The sequence below is a fragment of the Glycine max genome, chromosome 20, assembly GCF_000004515.6.
Source record: "Glycine max cultivar Williams 82 chromosome 20, Glycine_max_v4.0, whole genome shotgun sequence".
Classification (NCBI taxonomy): domain Eukaryota; kingdom Viridiplantae; phylum Streptophyta; class Magnoliopsida; order Fabales; family Fabaceae; genus Glycine; species Glycine max.
In genome coordinates, this window is record NC_038256.2 from 45,060,312 (window position 1) to 45,081,789 (window position 21,478).

Consider the following 21,478-nt stretch of genomic DNA (forward strand, 5'->3'; position numbering starts at 1 on the left):
CAAGCTCCTTGCGACATGCTTCTATCTTATCACGATTAATGCCTCAAATACTCTTTCCCCACAAATTCATATCATTAGAGCAAGCTTCAAGTTTCTGGATGAGATCTCTAGAAAAAGTATTATTCCATCCATCGTTTAGGGTTGGTTGAAGAAGCCAGCAAGAATTTTCGAAACAAAAATTCTTCTTGAAACATCTATGGCTTCCAACATTCAGCTTGATGGTGATTGGCGAATGATCTAATGTGGACGACACTTGATTCAAGAGTTTGAAATTAGGAAATAAATCTATCCACTCCAGTGTTGCAAGGCCTCTGTCAAGCTTCTCTTCAACGCCGTGGGTGAATTAAAGCATCTCGAAAACCATGTAAGAGCCAAGTTGGTTGGTCCACGAGCCTAATTTCCTCATCATCAGAAAGATACACCAAGGGAGAGTGGTGTCATTAGCCAGAAAACGAAGCAAATCCCAAGATTCCTTCCTCTTTTGACAGCTTGCTTGATGAACATGCACGTTAATGAAATGACAAGAGAAATTAATTAACTAACATTCCAAGGGCTTCCTCCAAAGATGGACCAAGCCTCCACTTCTTCCATTAGAGTTTACTACAAAATAAGAATCAAAAGGAAAACAATTGCATATTTAAAGTTTGAATTTTTTAAACTAATAATTAAAACATCTTCTTAGCATTATTTTATATTTAATAAAAATTAAAATAGAAATGAATTCAATATTCTGAAATATGCTTTTTTCTTTAGTAATCATCTTCTTTAAAAAATTCATTAGACGAATTTAGAATGATTTTAAAATAAAAATACTAGTATTATTTTAAATTTGATGTTAAAGTTATAAATTCAAAAGTGATGGTTAATTAATTATTTTTTTATAAAATAACTAATAAGTATTTTATTTCATTGTATGAATATCTTAAAATTTAAATAATATTATATAAAAATAATCAATTTATAAAGCGAAATATTCATAGTTCAATGTCTTCACCAAGCCTTTCCATACACACTCCTTGTATTTACCATGTAAGGCGTTTGTGATGTTCGCAGTCCAACTTGTGGGGAGGATTAGCATGTGTTAAGTCCACCGTTATTCTATTTGTTAATTACTTAACCGACCAGCAAGATTTAGTTAATTAAGAGATTAAACTCCTTTGCCTTTATTGACTCCTGTATGTAAATCACGCCAACATGTTAATTTATGTAAATAAGATTTGAAATTATTGTCAACGACATTCACATTTTTTTTTTTGAAGGACCTAGCTAGCCACATCTTAAAATTATAAATACTTAAAAAGTTAAATATTTGAAGTTAACTTTCTTTCTCAAATTATAGAAACGAATATATATAGCATTCTTACATCACGATAAAGGAAAGAATAATTCTTATTTGCTATAAAATTTAAAACTCACATTCTGACATCATCCCCTACAATTCTATATTACCTAGTTATTACTTATTACCAAGTTATTTTTAGGACTATGCAATACATCATTTTTTTTTGTTACTATGTAATATATCAGGTTGATTTGCATCATTCCCCCACTAAGAAAAGTGCCTTAGATGAAGTTGCTGATTAATGGAAATTAATATGAACTATTGCGGATGTGATTCACTTGACCTCAAGTGGTTTATACCTAATTAAGTTCAAATAAAAAACCTCATTGAAAAAAGTAAATCAAGCAAACCTCATTAAATAAAAAAATATAAATTTTCAAATAAAAAATAGCGCAAATATTTTTCCAATCCTTTGACATCTTCTCTCTCTCTCTTTTTTTTAGAAGTGACGAGGTTTTAATATATACAAGCAGGAAGGATTAACTTATTTCAAAAATAATTTTTGTTTTTTTTAATTTAATAATTATAATAGATAATTAATCTTAACAATTAAATTTTAAGAAAATAAATTACAAAAATAAAGAATAATTCTTTTAAAGTTATTCTTCAAATTTAATTCCTCTTCATATATATAGTACGGATGCAAAAATTTTATTTAGTGAAGACAAAAAATGTTTGCAATAATTTTATAGAAAAAATTATTATATTTTTTTACAAAATACATATATCATAACAAAAAAATTCAAAATATCTATACTTTTATAGATTATAATTATTTACACATTTTAATATTATAAAAAATATTATATGATTTTTTCATTGTCAAATTATAAAAAAATTATAAAATTAATACCAGTTTATTCTCTCTTTTATTTTTTATAACTTTTTTCATTCATTTATAAAATAATTATCTTATAGTTATAACACTAAATTGTTTATGGGAACAAAATAAAAATTATTATATATACTCTTATAAAAAAATTGTGGGAGTAATTACGTCCGTACCCTCTAAAGTATATATATATAAATAAATAAATAAAAGGAGGAATCAAATAATATTAATATAAATTTGATAATTATTCATCAAATTATATTTATATATTATCAAGATTATTTATATCAAATTTTATCAAAATTAAACAAGAATAAGAAAGTAATCAAATTATTTATATTTTTATTATATTTTAAAATTAATATTTATATCACGTTGATTTTAATTTATATGAATAAGATAAAAAATGATTTTGAATTAATATAAAATTTTGTATATATAATTTACATAAAAGAAACTTTCACTCCAACATAAGTTTTAAAAAAATATTATTCAATCAAAAATTATAAAATAATATAATAATTATCAAAATTATATCGGTATAATTTAATTTCTTTTATATATATATTGATTGTATTTCTTTTAAGAAGTACAATGAAAAAATAATTGTTTTATACTAACTTTATCTTGTTTCATATTAATTACTTCCTTTATTCAACTTTTATCTCATATTTTACTTCCACCTTTTATTAGATTATACGCGCGTTTACATAAACGACCAGCATGTTTAGATTTATGTTCGCCTTAAAAAGTTAACGTGTATCTGTCAAAGCTACTTTCTCTTGCTTTTTCTGCTTTCTTTTGTTTATTTGGATGTGATTGATTTTACTACTTTTTTTTATAATATCGATTTCACTACTTTACGTGTGTTTCAAAAGCAAATCCTAATATTTATATAATTGGATAAAAATTATAAATATAATCTTAAATATTTTAATACATTTTTCAAAATTTTAAGAGACAAGAAAAAAAAATTAATGGGATAACAAATCAATAAATGATTAAAGTGACTGTAATGTTATTGTAGTTGTATCAGAGATAAAAATTAATTTAATTGATTATAAATTAGTTCAAGATTAATTAGTTGGTTACAAGTTAGTTATTAGTTTAGTATGTTACAAGTTAGTGTAGTTAGTTACAAATTAGTTACAAGTTTAGTTGTATAAGACTCAATGTATTCATGTAAAAATTGATTTGTTCATTTGAACATTATCCAACGTAATATTCAAGTTTTTCTTTTCTCTTCTTTTCATCTCTCTACCTTGAGTTTTAACATGATACTAGAGCAATACCACCCACCACCCATACTCTTAGAGATGGCGTCTTTGTATCCTGGTTCCATTAGTGTTGCACAGGTTTTGTGAACATAAAGGATATGAGTGGGAAACGAAAGAGGAACTAGAACAATTTCAATTTGTATGACTAGAGTAAATTTTTTCATGTCTAGCACTATTCAGTTTTTGCCAACAAGGTGTTTGATTAAACACTTCTAAAGATTTTGGCTTATTGTTTCAGCCTTTTAGACTTGTTTTGATGATCTTAGCTTCTATCATGTGTGGTGGTTAAGTATTGTTCATCTGTTAGCTTCTATCATGAGTGATTAAGTTTTGGTTATTGTTAATTCACAAAGTGTTTGTGAAAAGTCCTCATAGAAGACAAATTTTGTGATTCTTCTATTTTGTTGATGTAAGCTTCTGCCCGTGATGATTAAGCATTGTTTAAGTTTTTGTCATGGATGGTTAAGTATTGAAATGTTGTTTTGCTTCTGCTCTTGATGGTTAAGCCTCGTTGGTTCTGCCAAGTGGTTAAACTTTGAGGTATAGTTTCTACTTGGTGGTTAAGCTTTGATAATTTCATGGATTAATAGTTTGATTGAGCTTCTGCCAAATGGTTTTGTTGTTGATTTCGCTTGATGATTAAGCTTTGATGCTTGCTTTGGACTCTTGGAAGAAGATTGAGAAAGTCAAAGTTAGTTGAAGATTTTTAGAAGTTTTTGTTTCTGACCGATGTATTTTCAGCATGTTTAACTATATTTCAAGTTTTCAAAATTTTTTCATTTCCTTTAATGTTGATATATTGTTTTCTCTAAGTTAGAAGTGTTTTCAACACCTTCCAGCTTACGAGGGTATTAGAGATGAAAATTAATTTAGTTGGTTACAAGTTAGTTAAATATTAATTTAGTTGCTTACAAGTTAGTTATTAGTTTAATGTGTTACAATTTAGTTTAGTTAGTTACAAATTATTAATTACAAGATTAGTTATATAAGACTTAATGTATTCATGTAAAAATTAATTTGCTCATTTGAATATTATTCAAAGTAATATTCAAGTTTTTCTTTTCTCTTCTTTTTATCTTTGAGTTTTAACAAGTTGTGACTTTATTTGATAATAAAAATTATTTTTTAAATAATTTTTTTATATTTAAACCTTAATTTAAAGATACATGATAATTGATATCTAAACCGATATGAAACTTCAATGCAATGCCACAAGGGGGAAAGGGGAGGGTGTCAGGGAAAGGGAGACGTTGCTTAAATATGCTGAACAAACAAAATCTGCATCGTTCATATAAAGGGAAATTAAATAACATGAACTTTAATTTTTTTTATCATTAAAAATTGAAATTAGTATTAAATGATTTATAATTATTCACAAGTTCTATTCAACTAATTAAGTTAAATTTTCTTGACACCTTAATATATTAGTTGAATAAAAGACTATTTACGTAAAACCCAACGAAAAAAGTCGTAAATAAAATGCAACCAAGGCAAACGAATATATATAATAAATACGGAAATTATTAATAGGCTATTTCTTAAAATTACAGTTAATTATCGTTAAGAAGTTCGTCTTCGTGTACGTAACTTTAAACGGGGTCCTTTTCCTAACATTAATTAACCAACTTAAGTTCGTCTTCGTGTTCGTAACTTTTGATCTGTATTCCTAACTCTACAACCAAAAAAGAAAAAAAAAATAATCCTTTCTGCCAAATTATTTATATTCATAATCAAATGGCAATAACTTAAGCTCCATTAGTAGCGCTACCACTAAGTAACCATGGGCATTAGAAAAGTTTAGTTCTTAGCATCTTTTTGCCATTTCATTGTTCCACTTCCGAGAAATTAATTGTGCATGGTTTATTATATTATTTTCCGCACTCAAATAATTATTTGAAATTATTTTAATTAATAATAAGTATATTTCTATTATTATTATAATACTAAATAAAATAAAATAAAATCGTTGTTTAATTTGTGCAACACCTCTACAAAAAATCGACCCCCACTCACGTCATTTTCCTTTATAAATGCAACATCTTAGTCCAAAACTGACGAAACTTGTATTCTGGTGGGAGAAAGAATCTGGAAAGTGTCATTGCAAAGAGAAGCAGCTAGCACTGAAGCACACACACAAAACACAAATATCCCTTTAAACTTGTTGAGAGAGATATTGAAGAAAATAAGAAGCATGGAATGGAGGAAATATTATTTGGATGTGGTGCTGGTACCATTGGGATTTCTTATAACCATTGGTTATCATGTTTGGTTGTGGCATAAGGTTCGAACACAGCCTTCTTCCACCATAATCGGAATCAATACTCATGGAAGACGCTCCTGGGTCCCTGCCATGTTGAAGGTATTCCTTCTCTTGTGTCCATCAAAACATTAACAAAAAAAAATTAATATTATAATTTGATTGTTTCTTTTCTCATTAACTATTTTCTTTTGTTGAAGGCTAGCTTGAATATGATGGAGTTAATTATTATTCCTAATTCTACAACTTGATATATCCCATGTTCATATGAATTATCATATATACTAATTAATACTCTCCATATATATATATATATATATATATATATATCTTTTTGAATATTTCTAAGCTAAGTATAGTCAATTATATTTCTAATTTAAAGTTGTAAACTACTCTCTGTTTTTATGTCCTTGTTGAAGAGTTTAATTTCTTTGTTTCTGATAGGCGCCAAATATTGAAACCATTATTGATCTTATTGGCTTGTACGTGTGCATGAATCTAGTAGTGGATCGGTGGGTATTCATGACATGACCAAACGACTTTTATTTATGATCTACCTCTGCCTTACATTTTTTAGCGATAATAAAATTTGATATCACATCGATCTGTTGCCAATCAAAGCCTCACTCTGCTTCATACTAGTTATGTCTCTAAATTAATAAAGTTTTGTGAAAAAAGTATATTTTACAAGTTAAACGTAATGTGTCTTTGGAATATTTTGGTCTAGAATTGACTGTTGGATGGTTATAAATTATTTTCAAATTTGTTTAAGTTATCTTGGGTTAATCTTTCTAAGCTAGAATTTTATGTTTGCGATTAAGGGTACCGGGATCTTTCATCTTTTATTCGATTTTACTGACCTTGCTTGTATTTGTAATTTTTTATTATTAAATATGGATATTGGGCATGTTAAAACTTTTAGTTATATTGAGAAATGAGCTATAAATTTGACCGATACAATCATATATAAATAGTCAAAATAAAAAATTAATTAGCAGTTATACAATTATTTAAATATAATATAATGATTTGTATTTATAATTCTCAAATCTCGTAATAATAAGAGTTTTCATTTAATATACTTTATATATAGAGAGAAAGAAAGAGAGAGATAAATGAAGTAAGTTTTATTTCAAGAGTTATACAAGAAGTAGTTTAATCTTTGAACTTGAAGAAAAATATGCAACAAAACTGTTTCAAGCACTCCAAAGGAACTAAACACCAAAATTTCAAATTAAATATACAGTTCACCCCGAATTAGTCAAAAACAAAATCAGGACACCAAAATCCTACCTTGATCAGATTCATAATACAAATCATATTAAATTATTCATGCCTAAACATTCATTACAAATTAACCGAATAGATCAGGTTACAGATAACAATATTAACATTCAAATCTGTTTTACCTTTTTCACTTTAATCAAACTTTTTATATATGCTGAAAAGTTGTCATCGTTGTTGTTATTATATTATATAATTCTCAGCAGTCAAAAAAATATTATATAATTCTCATGTTCTCACTTTGTTTGTATTTGAAATATTTTCTCATTTTTTTATTTTAATTCATCATTAAACTTTTAAATGTTCACATTTTTGCTTAAATACTTATTGGAATATTTATTTAAAATCTAGTTGTTCTATTTTATTTTATAATTAAGTTATACTCCAATAAGCATTTCTTAGGTTTTTGTTTTGAATAATTTTAGATAAAATAATTTATTTAATGTGTAAAATGTGTATTAAGTTCCTTAGTTTTTTTTTTTTTGTCAAAATTAGTTTTAGTTTTGTATTTTAAAAATGATGATTCTTTTGTTCATTAAAAACGATTGTTTTGATCCTTATATTTTTTTTTTATAATTGTTAAATCTCGTCTTTCATCTTAGTTTCTAAATTCCACAAAGAGAAAAAAAAAATACCAAAAACATTGTTTTAAAGTATAAGAATTAAAATTATTTGATTTACAAAATTTTGAATAATTTCATTGCTAACGCTTGCTTTTTTATTTTTAATTCTAAAGTTGAGATGTTTCAAAATATGTATATTTGTTTTAAGAATGATTTAACTATGAGTTAGGCCCAATGCACGCCAAGCAATATTCCACTTCAAGCTTGGGGGTGGGGGGAAGAGACTTTATGACTATTTTTTTTTATATATGCTTAACTTTATGAATATTTGTGTATGCTTAAAATTAGTTTTAAATCAACCAGAGTGAAAGGTTACGATAAAATTAACAATAATTAATCAAACAGGATCAAGTTCAAAGATATTGTGCTTTAGTAAATGGATTCCAGGGCCCTGTCTTTGCCGTGATGCTTAGAATCTTGAAATGACAAACATACAAATATGAATATTCGAGAGAATCTGCATAAAACTGGCTGCCCTAGGATTTGGGATTTTTTTTTTATGAGAATGTTCCATCACTTTCATATAAAAGTGGCTTAGTAACTTCATATAAAAATAAAGTAGGGTTAATGACAGCCCATTTTGTTTCTGTGGTCTAGCTCGTGTTGATTACGAGCATAAAGAAAAGACGTCATTCACATACGTTTCTCACCACAATCTCCACGACGCAAAGTGGGTCACCCTTTTTTTGAAGACTTAATTGTTCCGAGTGCTTTAATTAATCAAGTACTTTATATATTTTTCTTTGTAGGTTCATTATATTAATTGAGGATACTTTTTTCTTTGAGGGAGAAGCGAGGATACTTATAATCAACATTATATACCGCATAAATAGTTGGTAAAAGAAAAGAAAAATATGATTTTAAAACTTTAAAAAAATTATAGGTGCCGCTGAAATTAATAATCTGTGTCTTTCTGTTTTGTTTTTCTTCTCATCAAGCATGCTAGCTTCAAATATACTGCACGACCTAAACCTGTAGATGCTGTGATGATCGTGTACAGAAACTTAATTAGAATATACTATACCAAGAGTACAAATACACTATTAATTATTCAATTATAGATTATTATATATGACAAAATTGCTGGTTTTAATAATGATTATTTTAAAAATTATATCTTAGAATGATTTCTAATTGGTCAAGTGTATGAATATAAATCATATACGTACAAAGGATAATTCACAGAAAGCAACATTTAATTTTGTTCATGGCAGGACATTGAAAAGAAGAACATCCTGGCAGTGCAAACTCTTCGAAATCTGATAATGGGATCAACTCTTATGGCCACCACTTCCATTCTCCTCTCTGCAGGCTTGGCAGCTGTGATAAGCAGCACTTACAGTGTGAAGAAGCCTCTGAATGACGCTGTATATGGGGCCCACAGTGAATTTATGGTAGCACTTAAATACGTGACACTCCTAACCATATTCTTATTCTCATTTTTCTGTCACACTCTGTCGATTAGGTTTTTCAATCAAGTGAGCATCCTCATTTGCACACCACAACAAGATGTGATCATGTCCTCAGCAGTGACCCCTCAGTATTTGACTGAGCTTTTGGAGAAGGGAACTATTCTGAGCACTGTTGGCAACAGGCTTTTCTACTCAGCACTCCCTCTTCTGCTTTGGATCTTTGGGCCTGTGTTGGTTTTCATGTCTTCTGTGGCAATGTTACCGGTGCTTTATAACCTAGACTTTGTTTGTGGGAATAATAATGGGAAGGGAAAGATCATGAAGAATGACAAAGGGGAGGACTATGTTTGATGTGTATTGAGCTAATTAGATCAAAACATTAAACAGATAATATGTTTATGTACGTAGGTCTTTAGTTTGGTGCATCATTTACAACTTTTAAGTTGTAAAGGTGTTGTATTCTACTCGCACAGCAGCCACATGCATGCTGAAGCGTTTCCTAAAATAATAATTCAGCTAGCTAGCTTTTCCAACGTAGCTTTCATTGTCCATGATTAACATTATTAACCCTTTAGCTGTTTCCTGATGGAAGCTTTTATAAATCTTATGGCACTAAAAAAAAGACTAGCTAGGACCACTCATTCAATATTTTTTTATGATATATTTCTTTTTCTCTTTCTATCTTCATTACATTATTCTACTTTATATCACATATTTCTCTCTCCTCTTTCACAATGGAAATTTAATTTGTTGTATAAAAACGATTTCCATTGAAATAATAATAATAATGTTAGATACAAGCTATCCACCCTGCGGTTTTGGTCTTTAATTTGTCTGGACTAGTTGACAGATTAATAAGGGGTGATTTATGTGAACCACAAGTTTAGATCACCAAGAGTCTTTGTTTAAGAGAATAAATGTTTAAAAGTTAAACCATTTAAAAAGAGAATGACTTAAATTACAAAAAGTAAATAAAGTAATTAACCTGTGAAGATACTTAAATTACAAAATAAAAACAAAACCATTATGATCCATGAATTTCAGGGTTGGCTGGAGATGCTACTAATATTTTCATATTTATTTATTTTTTCATAGTAGTACAAGTTTAATTTTGATGTGTTGCTAGTATAAATTTTTTTATATTATTAATTACTAAAATTAATGATAAGTTTATTATTAAAATAATTAATATAAAATGAATTTATTATATAATTTATGGTTTTTTAATTAATATAAAAATGGATTTATTATATAATTTATGATTAGATGATAGTAATATAAAATTCGTGCATACTTACGCTATCCAATCAAAGTTTTAACTAACATTTGTTGATATTCGATCTTATGAGACGTCATCTTTTCCCAGCCTTCTTATCCTTAATCCTTAATTTAGATTTTAAGTTTTAGACTAAAGACCTGAGTCACAAGCCATTATTAGCCATGTGTCCCAGAGATTCTTATCTATATATACTTTCGAAGCATAATATGAAAACTCGATCATTTTGATAATCGATTTGACCAGAATATGACTTAATTAATGTTTAAATAAAAAGTATATAAATTTTAATGCAAAATTAAAAAATAACATAAAAGCATGAACATATGAGAATTATTACAAAGGTTATAACATAAAATTATCAGGCCTGGGTCAAATATAAATCTATGCAGATTTACATATGTTTCATAATTGGTAGCTTAAACCTGTACAGCTAAACAAATGCTGATACAGGTTGCAGATAACTCTATTTTTTTTTTTTTACATTTTATTTTCTTCATTTATTTTACATCTTTTGGTTTTCCTTCTTTCTCTTCATCATACTACTTATTACAATTATTACATTTTCTTAATTCTCTTTTATCTCTGGCTCCTTTCTAATAATTGTATGCACGCTATACGTAGTTTCAATACATCCTTATTCAAGTTGCACACTTGCAATAAACAGTGAGGGGAATATTTCCACAGTATCTAGCTAGTTCGTGCATTATTAGCTGGTTGGGTTATATGCAATGCAAGATTCCACCTGAATTCTGAGGCAAGGTTGGAAGAGGACGAGAACCATATATTGGCACTTAGCCGAGATTCAATTTGCAAGGTTCAGTTGGGAAGAATATCCTCTTCAGTTTTGATAAAAACCAGATGAAATCTCAGCTTTTGTTTTATTTTAATATTTAATAATTTTAAGAGTAAATTAAACTAATACTCTCTAAAATTTTGTGAGATTACAAAAAAAAATTCTATATTTTTCAGCCATCATATCCATTTGTGGGGGGGCATAACTCAATATAAATTGATTTTTAATACTACATTTTAAATTATGGGCGGGGACAGATGTAAGTACGTGGGTGACTATGGGGTAATTGCCTCCTACAAAGTAAATTTCTTACTTGAATATATTAAATGATTATTATTTTTACTTGCACAAAAAAATAAGTGTTGTCTCATAAAATATTTTTTGCAAAAAAAGAATGGGAAAGATTATAAAAGATAAAAGAAAATTAATAAATTGGTACTAATTTATCCTTTTAAATTTGTGAAAGCTTAAATATTTTGATTTTTTTATTAGGAGATTGTATATTTTATAAAAAATTATAATACTTTTTTGTCTATGAAAGTATTATAAAGTATTTCTTTGCCTCGTTAAAAAAACTTCTGAATCTGCGGCCACTAATTATGGGAATAATTTATAGTTACACATGTATATTATATTAACTGGCTCATACGATTTTGTATAATTTATTCATGTCCGTCTCCTCTTACACCTAAGTTAATGGCTGATGCTCTCGGGGTGTTTTTTCCTAAGACAAAGCTAGTTATTTTGTGTTTCCGTTTTCCGTGTTTTAAATTTCCCACTCAAAAAAAATTTAACTCATATGATTGTTTTTGAAAAATATTACAATAACATCCTTTTGCATATAAAACATTAGACTTAATTACACCAAATTTCATCCACTCAATTTAAATAATCTAAAGAATAAAATTAATTCACTTAAAAAATGCTAATTAGTAAGTTACATGAGATGTCTTTATTATTTCTAATTAAACTAATTGATGAAAATCAATTGGTGATAGCACCAGATAATATTTCCTATGATATTTGTCATCTTATCTTCATCAAAATGAGATATTGAATTTCGTAAAAACAAAACATCTTTGGATGTCTTTTTTTGCTACAAAAGCAAAGCTTTATCAGGTTCAGTTTGTTGTATATCAATTCTTTGTCAATTTTATCTTCATCAAAATGAGATTTTAAGTTCCAATTGCTAAGTTAATTCAACTATGCTAATTCAATTTGGGCATTGAATGATGAGAATTTTAAACGGGACATTCCAATTTTTTCCAACCAGTGCCCAATGCATTAAGGATGAGAACTACCATGGTGTAAATATTTATTAATTATTATATTTGTTCTTATAAGAAATAATATAATTTATCAAGATCAATAAAAATAATTAAATTAGTTAATTTTAATTAATAACGTTAAAACTTAATTTTATTTTAAAAATACTTGTGGACCTAAATGATTTAAGTGATAGATATATTTAATGACAATACTCATAATTCAAGAAATATATCATTTTCAATCAATGAGTATGCATGACTTATATGACTTATATTGTTAATAACTCAATAAATATTTTTACTTTCATTGAAAATAAATGAATATTTTATTAATAGATTTCACAATAAATAACTAAGAGTATAAAAAGAAAATTAAGTTTCTTATATAAAGGACGAAAGATCATATTAACTTAATTTATTTTCTAAGTGACAAAATTTTTAAAATATTTTATTTTTTATTTTTCATTTTAATAGTTTAAGACAATATTAATTATTATTTATATCAACTATACCCTTATTTTATGCAATTTTTAATTACTTTATACCTTTATCATGGAATTAAAGAAAAAGTGAAGAATACTAAATGATAAAAATAAATTAAAAAAATATATTTTTAATAAAATTATTGTATTTTTAAATTTTATGTTACAGACTTAAACAACACTTTAAATAGAACCAAGTAACAATATTATTTGTAGTACTTGGAATGTTGGTTCCAGGCTGCTTAAAAAAGAAAAGAATGTTGGTTCCACTCCAACATAAAAAAAGGGCTTTTAGTTGGATACTGTTAATTTGGGTTTTGTTAGTGACACCCGAGTTTGTCTAAGTATACACCTTTTAGTTTTTTTATACAAAAACAAGTATATGTTGTTCACCAAAAATAATGGAAACCAATATAAAATAAAACACGTTTTCATTTTGTACGATGAACTTAAATAATAGAAACATGTTTCTATTTTGTATTAAGATCTCACACCTTCTAATATAAATAAAAAATACGTTTTCATTTTCTGTGGTGAATTTTGAAAATAAATTATGCATATACATGAATGCCATCATCAATTTAAGTACAAAATAAGTCTAACATAACATAAACCAATATAAAATACAATATAGTGAAACAAATTGGTGGCAATCACGAGACTCACTTATTTATAATTTTTTTTTTTATCATGGTTGAGTTAAATTGGTGATGGTCTCTTGTCTTGGAGGTAGTTGTTGACTTTGGTTGACTCAAACTTGTCATAATCAAGTTGATGCAAGCAAGCTAAGATCTCATCATTGGATTTAACCAGCGTAACATATAACTCAATAGGCTCAACATTATATGATACCGGACAAAGATGGAGAACATGTATGCCTCATCTTTTTCGTATTCAATATGCTTTGTGCGTACAGTGTGTTGATAAATAACATCAGCCACCTTAATTTTTGGTACATTCAACTCAAGCTTTTCATATTATTTTTCTTCAGGGCATCGAGTGTGATGCGCTTTCATTAATCCTAAATGATTTTGGGAATCACATTGAAACGCTATCCCTTTAGAAGTTCTTGTAATCTCACCATTGTAGTACACATAAATAAGATGAGATCTTGGCCTTGGTTTAGCTATAAGGTTGGGAATGTTTCTTTTTCCTTTTCATAATGGTGTATGAATACATTGTCATGTATCTGTATCTACTCAAAACATTGAGGTTGATATATACAGGTTCGAGTACCTCCTTGTACTCAATTTCAATAAATTTCTTTGATTTATATAAACAAAATATAACTTGGGAAGCTCATTTTTTATTTCATATCGGATGGGTTAACAACATACTTTATTATACAAATAAAAAATAATCACTAAACAAAAAGTGAAAACCTAATTTCTATAATAAGTTTCAGTCAATATACAATAAAATATGTACGAACAGATGATGCAAGCAATGTAGAATATATATTTTTAAAAATTGAATCATTTCCCTTCCTTTCATCTCACTCGAGAGTAGAAATGTATTTATAAATATTCTTTCAACTCTCTTTTATGTCAACAAAACAACCCTTCTTTTTATCTTTATTGTCTCCATTCCATCTAAAACATCCATCGCACTAGCAGCAGCACCGCTGCAACTTCCAACCATGACAGAGGACCACGAGAAAGCCTTCGCCTTTGACTTCGACAAGAGCTCTTTGTCTCCTCCGCGCTCCCTTCAGTGTGAGATCTTTTCTCAGATCCGGGTTTTCTTCGTGTTGTCTGTGTGGCACATTTGGGTTTGGGATTGGGATAGGGTTTTGGTGAAGAGGTCATAAAAGAAGGAGGGTGAGTTTTTGAGGATTACTCTACAAATTTTTACCAATATCTTAATTTTCTTGAGGACGGCACAGTATGCATTAGTAATTAGTGATTATATTTACATACTATTTTTCTTACTTGAAATATAAATGCAACAAATTTTTCATACTTCAAATCAAATAGAAGACGTGCTTAAATATTAATTAGAAATTTTATAATTAAATGGAATATGTAGTTAAATATTAACCGTTAATTACTAAATCACTCCTCTCACAAAAATAAAGTGAGTTGATGGTACAAATGGGAGAATAAAAGCATGAAGCTTTATATGAAACTTGTTTGTAATTCAAAAATATAATTAAGATAGTGGTCACTTATTGAAAATATAATTATAAAAAATTTCAATTGAATAAGCGATAGATATAAAATAGTACTCTTAAATAAAATTATAATTCTCCATGTAAATGAGTTGAACAAAATTATAATCTTTATAAATATATTTTAACGTCAAACTTACCAAAATTTAAACTAACTGCGGTTAAATAAATTTAAATTTTAAACTTAAATTAATTAATTTAATTAAAAAATAAGTTTAACTAAATATTTAATAAATTAAATTCAAAAAGCACACAAATACACCTCAACATCAACTCATTCATAACAGTTATTCCATATATTCCATTTTACTTGTCAAATTTTTAAAGTATTTGTTTTCTTATTTATTTATCATTTTTAAAGTTCAAGATCACCTTAATTACAATTTTATCAATTATTCTCTTATTTGTCTCTTTATCTTTAATTAGTTTACACATGCATTGTGAAATGAAAAAAAAAGGATAAAATAAGAAAAAAAAGTATTAGGAAAACAATCTCTAACAAACCTCTCTTAACTCACTCTTTTATTAGATGTGAGATCCACTAAATTAAATTTTATGATTTTTAATAAATTTTAACTAATAAAAAAATATGTATTAAAAAAAATGTGTTCCTAACATTTGTCAAATAAAAATTTTTACAACTATTTTAATAGAATTAAAAAAAATTATTATCTTTCTTAATTTCTATCCAACAACCTTAAAAGAAAGATAAAAAAAAGAAAGAAAGAAAGAATGTAGTACAACTCATTCATAATAATCCTGGTTACTCACATTTTCCATATTTAAAATAACAATAATATATAAATATTCACTTATTTTAAACATTTTCTATATCTATTTCTCCCTATTATATTATAAATCCTATCATATATATCTATATTTTCTTTCTTTTTTCTCTCCCTCTATAAGTATCTTTTAGCATAATGGTGTTGATTAACATTTTTCTATTTAAAACTGTAGTGGAATCCGTGGTCCCCATCATGATTTTGATTTTTGCTACCTAATTACCAGTACCATATTGACAATTTGGTGAGCAAAATTCAATTTTCACGTAGAAGTCAATAATGGCAACGTTGAAGATGTACATGTGGTGCAATAAACACGGTCCTGTATGTCCGTAAATATGGTGCTGCATGTATGTCCTTTTCAATTTTCACGTTGAAGATTTTTTACACTAATTCATTTTATTTAAGAAAAATATTTAATTTAATTAATCATATTAAATTAATTAATTATTTGTGTTATCATTTCAATTTTTTATTTATTTTTCTATCAACATAATTTTTATTAATATTTGAAGAAAAAAATAATTAAATAAGATATATAGAATTTTTTTTAATATATCTAAAAATTAGAAAAAAGATATGATAAAAAAGAATAAATAATTTTTTAAAGAAAGGTTTTATAATTAAATACAAATGAAGTATCAATAGATTCATTATATATGATGTGATAGGCTTTATTAATATCCATTTAATGCTGTGTCCCAAGATATCTTTTGGAATCATTTATATTATACATTATTAATTTATCAATATATTTTCTGAAAGTGAAGAGATCATTATATGTAGACAATTGATCACATGGATGATACTATGTGGGAGCTGACAACTCACTGCCTGTACAAGGACTAAGGGCTATTCATCAATGAGACTTCGTGAATATATATGATCCCGGTTGTTTGAGTTTTCGATTAATTCTTAGATATTTAATTTCTACAACACTCTAATATATGTTTTTGGTCTTTTGTAAAATTCATAGAGTTTCTGTAAAATAATTTGCCTATTTTTCATCGTTATCATATAATGTGTCACTTTTTTTCTCAAACAAAATTTAGATGTCTAAACCTACATATATAACTTATTTACATTAAGTTATATTAAGTTATATGTATAATCAATAAAAAAAATTATATTTGCATCTATTATACACATAAATAATATAAAAAATTATCATTGTAGGTTTGGGTATATCAAAAACTTGCTTCAAGCCAAAAAAATAATTTATTATATTTTTATGAGAATGAAAAATAGATAAATTTTTTTATAAGAACGAAATTCAAACTTTGTTAATTTGATAAGAATAAAAAATATATTTTAATTTTTTTATAATTATTGGCATAGACAAGTGTGATAATAATGAAGTGAATTGACTAGAATTTTTAATCATGATAGATTAGAGGTGGGAAAAGTGAGTACAATGGTTTCTTGTAATATACATAATATTATAAATTTAGGTGAAATTCAAGTAATATATATATATATATATATATATATATATATATATATATATATATATATATATATATATATATATATATATATATATATATATATTTTAAAAATACAAATCGTAAATAGAATCAGACTTATTGATTTGAGTACAAAATCATCAAAATAAATTAAAAAATTATTAATTTGATTTGATTTTTTAATGATTTTAATTTTTATTTTAAATTTGTTTAAAAATTTAATCACCCATATCTATTTTCATCTATTCTTTTTATCTCTCTTTTCATTTCTATTTACAATTATTACTTTCTCTTTGTCTTTTTCATCCACTCATGCACTCCTAAAACATTAATTATTTTTCATAAAATTAATTAACTAAAAAATAACAGTGCTATTATTATTTCATAAACATTCTTATAAAATTTTTGTAATATATTTTGTACCGTAAGAAGAAGGTAAGTTGTTATCTTCTATCACTAGTCACATATAGACTTAAACATAGATGTCTCTTTTTGCAGGTAATCTCACATTATCGTCCAAGGAATATCAATCAACAGAAAGAGATAGGGATAGAAGATGAAGATAATTAAGGAGCAAGAAGCTCAGACATATAGGTAAGAACATATTTTTCTTCTTCTTATATATGTTTTACACCACTGGTTTTATTCTATACTTGTATGACTTTTTCTCACTTTTTTTTTATGATAGAAATTAGAGAAAGGGAAAATGGAAGAAGCTTACCCTCTTTAAAAGAAGCAAGCAGCTACTGAAAAAAAAAAGCCCTTTAACGACGGTTAATAAAGGTATTTAAGGACGGTTATAACCGGTCTTTATATTCAAGCGCATAACCTCAAAGCAAAACCATAACCATGATGAGCTCTAACGCAAACCTTGACTCAACACAACACAACACTGATGGGAACTGGGTAGTCCATATTTGGCACACGCTTTCGGCGACTGAGGCTGATTTGGAAAATTCTCGCGTGGTTTGCGTCTGCGAGGTACCGGAATCGTTGCGTTGCAGCAAGAGGGAAGCTTTCATCCCTCAGTTTGTGGGGCTTGGTCCATACCATCATTTCCGTGCTGACCTCATCATGACCCCGAAAAAGAAGTTGGCCGCAGCCAAGAGGGTCCTCAAAGACCTCCTCCCTTCCGACATGAACCAATTCCAACTACAAATCTCAAACTTAGGCTCAGAAGTTACGACTTTCTACCACCCAGATGTCAAATCCACATATAATGATCATACCCTCTCCTTCCTATTAACCGTTGATGGCTTGTTCTTGTTGGCTTTCATAACCAGCAGTGGCCACCCTGATGCAGAATTCTCTAACTTCTTAACCGGAAACCTCATGATGCTCCTTTTTAACGCTGCTGGTGTAGAGTTAACCAAGACTGTTCTTATCAGGGAAGTTTTCATGCTCGAGAACCAAATTCCCTTTCATGTTCTTGAGCAGATCAGTGGCAAAAAAAATCATTCAATCAGAATCAAATGGTCATGAGGGTCTGGGCTCAAACGTGGTAAATTTCTGTAAACAACACTGTCCAGTACTAGTCAAGGTAGAAGTGTTCGCTAACAACACTGTTCATTTGTTGGATCTCATGTACCATTTGATTGTACCTAGGCCTCAGTCTCCTCCTCAGCCCCTCGAGCCTGAAGAAGCTCAGCAAAACCCTGTGCCTGAACCTCAGCCAGCAACCGAACCCAATCACGAACCTCAGCCAGAGCCCGTGTTTGTGAATTTGTGTGAGAACATTGGAAGACAATTCTCTGGAAGCTGGCAAAGTCAAATACTTACAATACTAGCGGTGTTTATATTCGTGACTCCATTCTTAATTGTGGTAGATCTTGTTTATCTCATTGTGATGAAGCCATTTTTGCCGGAGCCCGAGCCCGAGCCCCAGCCCGAGCCCGAGCCTGAATCTCAACCAGAGCCCGAGTCACAGCCCGAGACCGATGAATTTCGGTTCGGATCCTGGAAAGACCTTGGATATCTTATTGTGGGCGAATTAATCCTTCCGGCATATTTTATTTATCTCATTCTGAAGCTATTTTGGTGGGTGATAAGTTCAATAATTCGAACAATTATAAGGGCGCTGAGTTATTTATTTGGTTTGGTTAAAAAGGCATTTCGGCGGAGTAGCTTTAACTCTGCGTTTGGATGGTTACATGATGCTCTATCCAACATGGAAGGTAGGGTTAATAATCCATTACTGAGACCCTTGACAGAAGCGTTGGCACATCTTAAGGAGATGACAGAAGAGCGGCAGACAAGAGATTCGGACGAGGGTGCTCCACTAGCTGATCAAAGGATTCCATCCGCAATGCAACTCCACAATGCTGGGATCTTCTTCAAACCAATTGAAAGTGACATCTCATCCATTAATTTCGATGACGAAAACTGCGTGTTTTACTTGCCTAGTATCAGATTAGATGTCAACTCAGAAGTTATCATCAGAAACCTCCTGGCTTACGAGACATTGATTAAATCCAACACCCCTTTGGTCTTCACAAGGTACGTTGAGTTGATGAGAGCTATTATAGACACTCCTGCGGATGTGAAGATTTTGGTGGATAGTGAAATCATTAAGACCGAGTTATGGAGTGAAAAAGTCGCGGAACTTTTCAAGGGGTTGAGCAAATCGATTAGGCCTACCATGACTCCAGACTTGGATAAAGTGATTCACAAAGTTAAAGCCAAGTTCGACACTACGCAGAAGCGAATTAACTGGGATGTTATCAAGCATATGTCTGGGACATTCTTCACAATTCTTGGGTGTTTTTTATTTTTGTTTTTCACGGGTGTGCAAACTTATTGCTCCGTTGTTAATTGCTCCGGTACCTCAAAACATGTTAAACTACCTAAAGATGGGGAATCTTATGGTAGAAATAATTATTTCATAAGCTCTATGTAAGTTTTTCATGATTTACAAGCTAGTTGAATCTGAGTGTGTGGTCGCTGTCCTTATGGTTAATTAATGTATCTCGTATAGTTATTCTGATTTTTGTATGTAATATTTTAATGCTTCATGTAACTCGTTGCAAGGAAGTGAATTAATTCTACTAGTACTTACCAGTAAATATGAGTAGTACTATTACATTGAAAAGGATGGTTGTTGGATGAATAAAGAAGTCAAAATTTAAGGGTGGTTATTGGACGAATAGTCAAACCACCCATGCATCCGAGAATTATAAAGAATACCCAACATGCATATATTCTATTAAAATTTCCGACTTCCTATTTTTTTATAAATAAATATTATTTTCTTTAAAAGGAGTTTCATTTTAATAAGTGAGTAAAACAATTTCACCATGTGAGTTTTATAAGTATTCGAGAGTTTTTCGTGATTTACAAATTGAGTTTACAAATATGCACGGTTAATAACTTTATCTTTCTAACACATTTTTTCTTATTTATTAAAATTCATGCGATTTTCTGTAATTTGAAATTAATTGTTAGAATTCTTTCATAAATTCTTGTAGATTACTATTAATTGTAACGTTTCATGTTGGAGAATATTTAAAATTGATTATGAATTAAATTAATTTTTAGTAGCTTTTACATTGAATTCAATTTTTTTTTTTACTGAATCTTATTTATAACTTGATTTTATAATAAAAGTATTCAAACATAAAACATATCACTTCAAAATTAATTCTATTTAAAATTAATTTTTTCAACATTCATCCAAATACACACTAAAAATGTATACCAACACACATATATTCTACGAGAAATTACACTGATAATTTTCTGAGGCTTCCTGGATTTATATAAACTTGTCTATTTTCCATTTTATACTATTTTCCTTAATTGTTTAATATATATATATATATATATATTAACACCTTTTATACATTAGACTAATCCTTTTAATTAATTTTTTGAAAATAGTCCACGGTATTCCTACAAGGGAGGATATTGTAAATGTTATCTTTTCTTCTCAATACAAAATTATTTAATATTTTTAAAAAATATATTATAAAAAATATTTTTCTTAAAAAATGGAGAAATGCACCAAAAAATATCTTCAAATCATGACAGATGGGGAAGGAATATTTTTCATACGCTACGCCCACGAAATTTAACAAGTTTTCCCTATTTATCTTCGATCAAGGAAGTGAAAATCACGCAAGTTTTTTTTTTCATTTCTCTCTTTCACTCTCAGCTTCCTAATCTATCCAATCAAAACATAGTGCAGTATAGTAAAATTATTATTCTTATCT

General features: G+C 28.2%; 2 protein-coding genes across 2 annotated transcripts; both read left to right on the forward strand.

Annotated features, from left to right (window-relative positions):
• The first annotated feature begins 5,492 nt into the window (after window positions 1-5,492).
• Window positions 5,493-9,705, forward strand: LOC100778681 (uncharacterized). The gene is made up of 2 exons (XM_003556367.4): window positions 5,493-5,810; window positions 8,830-9,705. Exons 1-2 carry the CDS (start codon window positions 5,643-5,645, stop codon window positions 9,376-9,378), a joined length of 717 nt encoding a protein of 238 aa, XP_003556415.1. The 5' UTR covers window positions 5,493-5,642; the 3' UTR covers window positions 9,379-9,705.
• Window positions 9,706-17,736: 8,031 nt separating this feature from the next.
• LOC106797559 (uncharacterized) lies at window positions 17,737-20,305 on the forward strand. The gene is made up of 2 exons (XM_014772358.2): window positions 17,737-17,864; window positions 17,959-20,305. Exon 2 carries the CDS (start codon window positions 18,694-18,696, stop codon window positions 20,164-20,166), a length of 1,473 nt encoding a protein of 490 aa, XP_014627844.1. The 5' UTR covers window positions 17,737-17,864; window positions 17,959-18,693; the 3' UTR covers window positions 20,167-20,305.
• The last annotated feature ends 1,173 nt before the right edge of the window (window positions 20,306-21,478 follow it).